This window comes from Grammomys surdaster, unplaced genomic scaffold (assembly GCF_004785775.1).
Source record: "Grammomys surdaster isolate TR1022 unplaced genomic scaffold, NIH_TR_1.0 1076, whole genome shotgun sequence".
In the NCBI taxonomy this organism is placed as follows: domain Eukaryota; kingdom Metazoa; phylum Chordata; class Mammalia; order Rodentia; family Muridae; genus Grammomys; species Grammomys surdaster.
The window spans coordinates 1-7,368 of NW_021605495.1; the positions used below are offsets into that span (position 1 = coordinate 1).

A 7,368-nucleotide genomic window follows, 5' to 3' on the forward strand; every position below is an offset into this window, starting at 1 on the left:
TTAACAGTTCAAATATGACTTTTTGGGCAATTATTTCTGGTGGTTTAAATTCTGAGCTACTAGCCAATAGTGAGTGACAAGGTCTACCAGACTGCATACCATCTATACTTCATTAATTCACGATGCTTGCTTATATCTCTAAAACGCAGGGAATTAAAAGGCTTTTAAACTATGTACCCGTTTCCAGGTGTCTACTGCAGTCGGGAGGTAAGATCTTCCCGCAGTACGTGCTGATGTTTGGGATGCTTGTGCAGTCACAGACGCTGGTAGAGGAGAGTGCTGTTCAAGGCACAGAGCATACTCTGGGCTTAAACATAGCCCCTTTTATTAACCAGTTTCAGGTAAGTGTCTAGAGGACTGTTCAGCCAGGATGTCAGTGTTCCCCAGTGACTTTGTCTCTCCTTTTGAGTTTTTACCTAGTTAGCAGGTTTAGTTAGATAAAAAGGGCTGTCAGTTTCTTGGAGTAAAGGAACATGTCAGGGATGAAAACCAGCCAGAGGGTTAGAATAACCAAGGACTTTTGTCATGAATACTGACGAAAGTTAATAGAGTTTGCTCTAAAAGAAGAACAAGAGGTTTTAGACATGCAACAAACAATTGTACTTTTGTAACAGAGAAGCATCCGGAAGACTGTATGCGAAGCGTGAACTTCTGTATTGAAACTTCAGATTGGCTTCTGATTGTCATGGGCAGCTGGAGCGCAGGTCTGGGCCGTCTGTCTTCGTAGCAGGGATGTGTGGGGCTCAAGAGGGAAGGAGTCTGGATTTAGAAAGAGGGTGACACCAGCACAGGTGCACATGTGTGCATTTAATGTGTGTCTAGATAGAATGCCCGGGAAGCCACGTGGGCTTGACGATGGCGTGAAGCAGGATGTTGACTACAGAGTTGGAGAAATGATGTCTGGAGGCTCTAGCTAGTAAGCTTTTGAGGATGCCAGTAGTCTTCCTTGACAGAACCTACATAAGGAATAAACTAATCAACTACTTTTTGGTGAGGAGGTGAGAAGTGGCTAACCAGGGTTTTAGAGTTAGTTTAATATCTCTCTTGTGAAGATTTAATAACGAGGATACACTTAGCACAAGTCAGAGACGTTGAAGCTGTTTGTGTGCATGGTCCCAGACTGCCACCATCTATTTTTCTATTGTAATATTTTAAAAGAGTTATTTACTTATTTTAGTGTGTGTTTGTTTGTATGCATGTGTATCTTGTGTGTGCATTGCTCATGTCGTCTAGAAGAACAGATAAGATCTGGAACTAGAATTACAGATGGTTGTGAACCATCATGTGGGTGCTGGGAATGGAACCCTGGCATCTGCCAGAGTAGTAAACACTCTTAACTGCCGGAACATCGCCCCAGTACCTATCTTTCTATTTTATTCCCACTTGATCCTGACTCCAGCAGCTCTTAATTCTGTCCGGGTCTACAAGACACTGGTCCTGCTGCCTTTTCACAGTATCTCCCACTCGTGACCACTCTTCCCTTTGTGGTCTGTATAGTTTTCATAAAATGTAAGTAGTGTGCTCCATCTCCCAGTGTTTTTGGGCAAGCATGCCTTGGCTAAGTCCTACCCACTGTGTTTCTGCAGAACATACATAACACTCTACAGTTGGCCCGTCACTTGACCACTTATCTAAGGACACTCCGTAACCTTCTTGGCAGTTTTATATTTTAGACTCTGTTTACCCATTGTCGTAGGTATTGTCTTCTCTCTTACGATGATTGACCACTAGAAAACTGTGTCAATCAATGAAACAAAATCCGAGGCTATTAAAAGAATCTAACACATTAACAACTATTCAACAGGTACTCATTGAGCACCTACTGTATGCCCCGTTCATTTTATTGTTTATTTATCTTTTATTTCTTTGAGATAGGGTCTGATGTAGCCCAGAGGGCCTCAGTGTGTAGCCAACGATAACCATGGGCTCCATCTCCCAAGGGCTAAAATTGTAGACATACGGCACCATTTCCGAATTGCATGTATATATTAGTTACTAGCTGCTACAATAAAACACCTGACAAGCGCACCTTAAAGTAAAGGTTTGTTTAGGCTCACAGTTTGAGGAACATCGTCCATGATGGCAGAAATTTCCATCTCAATCTTCTAGTAAAAATAGGCAGAAGGGAAATTGAAGAAGACGCCCAGTATCTACCGCTAATCTCCACTTTTATACCTGTGTAACTTGTGTGCATATGTGTGCAAGAGTATAGACGTACAGAAATCCACAGAAGCTGTGGAGGCAGGCCCAGGCAGTCAAACTCTAGTGCCTTTCCCAATGCTGGCGTGGTAGAAGGAAGCATGTACCCCCATGAAGTCCTACCCTGTTGTACACACCCTCCAGGGAGGACAGAGTCATGCTTCCATAAATGAGCAGCCTTACACCTCTAATATGTCCAATATGCCACCTTAGATTAGGTCTAGAATGTTTCCCTCATACGAGGCTTGAACTAGAAAAATCAAAAATCTGCCATCACCGTGTAGATTTCTACCAATTCTGCATAACAGGTATCCCAGTATAAATCCAAGGTATACGATGGGAGCAGGATCTCCCTATGAAAGATGGATGAAGAGTATGGCCAGCGTGGTCGACCTTCAGGGTCCCCCATATACTCCAGGGGGACCATGAACAAGTCAGCAGGTCGGCAGCCAACCCAGAGACATCAAATTAACTCTCACTGCTGACAGCCAGGCAGGGGGATCCCAACAAAGAGTCCACACCCGTTCAAACTACTCTTCTACCACAGCCAATGAGAAGAGCATCTAAAACTGTGAGCCTGACAGGGAAATTAGGACTCTTAACAGAGAAGGCAGTGGGCACCATGGATTTGCCTGCTGTGGATAGGAAGCCTCCTGACCTCTGTTGCCTCTGATGATGAAGGAGGTTGGTAGATTGACTCAGGTCAGCAAGAACAAAAAATGGTGGCAACTTACAATGGGCACATCAGTCAGGGTTGTCAGCTCCTTGAGAAAACAGAATGCCCATAGTCTCTGCCAGACACGTTTGGTTTCACCAGACATTTTTGGAGCTGATGCGTCCATGAAGTCCCAGCCTAAAACCTGTCCTTACTCTCCTTCAGGGTCAGGGCTTAGACAGGGACTGCAGACTCTTTAGTCAGCCAGTTGTTCCTTGGCAGAAAGAGGGCAAAGCCTCCAGCTCCCACATTAGCACTTTATAGTCAGATACCCTCCTTGCCCTCAAGACCTAGAGGGTACCATTTCTGATTCCAGAAATGGAATCAAATGACTCCAAACCCTGGATAGCTACCCAGTATGAAAATCTCTGACATGGTCATGCCCCATGGGGTAAATCCGGATCCTCAGGCAGTGGCACAGGGTTGGGCAGTGGGATGATGTAACAGCCTGCTTTGAAAAAGTCTCTTTGGTGACTGTTAGGAATAAAATACTTGTGAAGCCAGTCAGAGGCATAATCATAATAGTCAGTGAGCGCTGGCGGCTTAGACTGGAGCTGGATAGACTTTAAGATAGGGTTTTATAGACTGGATATAGAATATGAGAGAGGACAGGAAGGGTAGTTCTTATTTATTAATGCAGGGAAACAGTGGAGTAGTCAGCTGTATTGTAAGAGGTGTCAGAGGGGGTCATTGAGCAGCTGGATAAGGATTCAGAGAAAACTAGGCTGAGCATGTACGGTTGGCCCTCGGTACCATAGATGTCATTAAAGCCACAGAGTGGGTGGCCCATTAGGGGTGTGCAGAGAAGGGTTTGAGAAGTGAGTGTAGAGAGCTTGCAAGGTGCTGCACCCTAGTGTGATGGCGACAGGAGAGCCTAAGAGGTTAGGCTGAAACAAATGTGGGGACAGACAGTGTGGCACAGTAGAGCCATGAGCCTTTCAGTCCAGGCAGGGAGAAGTGGGAATGTGGTTCTCAGTCCTGGCATAAGCAGGAGTGCCCAGCATAAGGAAGACTGAGTGCCGGGGAGATTGATGGCTCTGGCCAGTCTCACGTAGATTGCACTCAGCCTCTCAAGAAAGGAAAGCTTCTTATAAGCAGTGCCATCTTTTTAGTTCTCTCAGGGAAGAGGCTTCAGAGTCCTGGGCCTGACAACAGCTTGGCATGGTGTATGTATGCCCTGAGCAGCTGGGGCTTTCAGACTCCCCCAGTGACTTGAGTTTGTAGCCAAGGTTTGGAGAACCACAGCTTTGTAGAAGAGAGCTCATTTTTCTGGGTGAATCTGTTCAGATGAATTTGTGCGCTGTTTGTTTGTTTATTTGCTTGAGACAAGATCTCATTGGGTAGACTTGGCTATCTAGAACTCACTATTAGACCAAGCTGGCCTCTCATAAAACTGTCTTGGCCTCTATCTCTGGAGTGCTGGGATTTAGGACACGTGCTAACATGCCTGGCTGAATTTGGTGTCTCTGATCAAATACAATAAATACTGTTAGATTTTTTGCTTGTCATTACATATGTTCAAGGTATAAATGTTTTTGGAATGGTTTGGCCACTTGAAAGTGTAATGTTTCCATCCAAGAAAAAAGTCTGTAGGTAACAGAGCACAGCAAAGTGCCAAGCCTGCCTACAGCCCTTAGCTTGTCCAGTCCTCCTGACAACTGGCCATGAGGCTTCATGCCTTAGGACTGATTCATAAAGTAACGAGGCCAGAGAAAGCATGGTCAGAGGAGCTGGTTACAGATCAAGGACACGGGGAGCCCTGGCTGTGAAAATGATCAAAGTGAAAGTGGCTCTCTTTTCAGGTCCCTATCCGGGTATGTCTGGGTTTATCTTCTTTACCATGTGTCCCTTTAAGCGAGCCAGTGGAACTGTTGAGATTAGATCTGATGACTCCATATTTGAACACTTCCAATAGAGAAGTAAAGGTAAGGACAACTACAAATGATCACTCTCGTCCTTTCAAGACATTTCCCCTAAACGAGGGGTACTATCTTTACATGGGCTATCATTTCCTTTGAAGTTAAGTCATGTTTTCTAAGCAAACATAGATTAGATAAATATTATGTCTAAAATTAGTTATAATTAAGTTAGAATGCGTGGTTAGATATATTTTTAGCTTTTTTATTCAAATTGATTAAAAAGAAAAACAGATTTACCTTTCCTTGAAGGAATGTTCAAAACTTACTTCCTGCAGGTCCGAGTGTGCAGATCTGGACGCGTGACCGCTGTTCCATTTTGGTTTCATTTGTGCCTGGATGACGAGGTCAGGTTGGACACCTCAGGTGAAGCCTCCCACTGGAAACAAGCTGCAGTGGTTCTGGATCATCCCATCCAAGTGGAGACGGGAGAGGAACTTGTACTTAGTGTTGAGCATCGCAAAAGCAACGTCAGCATTACTGTTAAGCAGTGAGACTGGAATCGTACAGTGAATGTATGAAAATCCTTGGAATCATCAAAAATCTGTAAAGGGTTGCCTCAATAAAGCCCATGGTAAAAGTCTTAAAGTGTATGTAACATTATTTTTAAAATGTAGACTATACTTTCTAGACAAGGATATGTCTTTTGTTTCTTTAGATTAGGAATCCATTGTGTTGGGACTTTGTCGTGATTTAGAAGGTGTCTGCCTCTTGGTCATCTCAGTTAAGCAAATGTTTGAGGGGTCCAGATCTTGGCTTACAATGGGGCAATGTGTAAACGTGTGGCAGCATGGCTATGAACCAGAGCCTACTGTTAAGTACTGGGTGTATCAACGAGCGGAGGGCGTAGGGAGAAGTGTCCTCAGAAGGCAATATTTCCTTCTCTACTTTGGCAAAAAGAAAATTAAACTGATGGCAAACATGCTTAAAAGTGCTAAAGGAGAATTTGTGTAAATTCAAATTTTGATTTGAATGTCCTGTTGCAAAGCTTTGTAACTTCATGGGAGCCCATTTTTAATCGTTGATATTATTTTCTGAGTGGTCTAGCACATTTCAGAAAGTCCTTGCCCTTGTGTGCATCTTTGTCCCCGTCTCCCTCTCTGTCTCTGTTGGGAGCCGACTCTGAGCAGAAAGCGGCTATCATCTTTGCAGCCATCTTTGCGTCTCTCATCTCTCTGTCCCCACTCTCTATCTTGCTAGACCCTGACCCACAGATTGAAGCAGCAGCTCAGGCAGATTCAGGGTGACCCACAGACCGGAGCAACAGAACGGGCCATTACATGTCTCTGTCCCTATCTCTCTTCTTTTCTCCTCTCTTTCCTTTCTGTGTTCCCTCTTTCGTACATTTATTTTTGGACAGGGCCTTATGCATCCCAGGCTGGTCTGAAATTAGCTACATATCTGAGGATAACTTTTAATTTCTGAATCTTTTATCTCTACTCCCTCGATGTTGCCATTTACATTTTATGAGTAAACTGCTGGGGACCAAGCTCCGTGCTTTGGGCACGCACGCTAGTCAAACATTTTGGTAAGCTGCATCCCCATCCCTTGTGTGTCTACTCAAAGAACCAACTCAGCCTCACTCGAGCTCTTCTGTTTCATTAATTTCTGCTTTCATCTTAATAATTTCTTTTCAACCACTGTTTTGGATCTGACTTGTTCTTAGTTCTTCAAGACTCTAAGGTGCATTGTTACTTATTCAAGAACCTCTGTTTTGTTTGTATGTATGTATGTATTTATTTATTTATTTATTATATGTAAGTACACTGTAGCTATCTTCAGACACCCCACAAGAGGGCATCAGATATCATTACAGATGGTTGTTAGCCACCATGTGGTTGCTGGGATTTGAACTCATGACCTCTGGAAGAGCAGTCAGTGCTTTTAACCACTGAGCCATCTCACCAGCCCTGTTTGTTTGTTTTTAATGTGGGCATATTTACCTACAACTTTCTTCTTGGGAATGCTTTTGTTATGCCCCATAGGTATACGTATGTTATGTTTTCCCTTTGCTTTGATTCTAAGCTTTTTTGCGTTCTTGATTTCTTTACTGACTCTGCTTATTCAGTGGTGTGCTGTTGAATTTCCACAGGTTTGCATGCTCTCTGTAGCATTGCAAGTCTTGCTATTGACTTTTAGCATCGTGATCAAAATAAAAGAAGTTATTTCAAGTTCCATATGTTTATTAAGGCTTTATGTCCTAGTACATGATCCATTACGGTCTTTTTAGAGTTAGTTCTGTAGGTTGCTGAAAATGTCTATCAGAAGTGTTTAGATGGACTGTTCTGTGTGGTCTATTGATGTATGATGTCATTTAGCTGAGGTGTTCACTTTTTGTCAAGAAGATCTGTTAGTGAGACTGGAATATTGAAGTCACTCTCTGTGTGTTGGGATTAATTTGTGACTTTTTTGTTTGACTTAAAACTTTCATTTGTGGGCTGGATAAATGGCTCCCACAGGCTCATAGGGAAGAGCCGTCTGTGCTCTTAATCACTGAGCCATTTATCCAGCCCACAAATGAAAGTTTTAAGTCAAACA

At 43.4% G+C, this 7,368-nt stretch overlaps 1 protein-coding gene across 1 annotated transcript; it reads left to right on the forward strand.

Moving 5' to 3' along the window:
* The first annotated feature begins 7 nt into the window (after positions 1–7).
* LOC114634741 (protein arginine N-methyltransferase 9-like) lies at positions 8–5,418 on the forward strand. The gene is made up of 3 exons (XM_028783352.1): positions 8–341; positions 4,717–4,839; positions 5,109–5,418. Exons 1-3 carry the CDS (start codon positions 123–125, stop codon positions 5,322–5,324), a joined length of 558 nt encoding a protein of 185 aa, XP_028639185.1. The 5' UTR covers positions 8–122; the 3' UTR covers positions 5,325–5,418.
* Positions 5,419–7,368: the final 1,950 nt, after the last annotated feature.

Coding starts and splice junctions, on each gene's coding strand:
- LOC114634741 (XM_028783352.1), top strand. CDS start 123: ATGCTTGCTTATATCTCTAAAACGCAGGGAATTAAAAGGCTTTTAAAC. Junction 342..4,716: donor CTTTTATTAACCAGTTTCAG/GTAAGTGTCTAG, acceptor CTCTCTTTTCAG/GTCCCTATCCGGGTATGTCT. Junction 4,840..5,108: donor CTTCCAATAGAGAAGTAAAG/GTAAGGACAACT, acceptor TACTTCCTGCAG/GTCCGAGTGTGCAGATCTGG.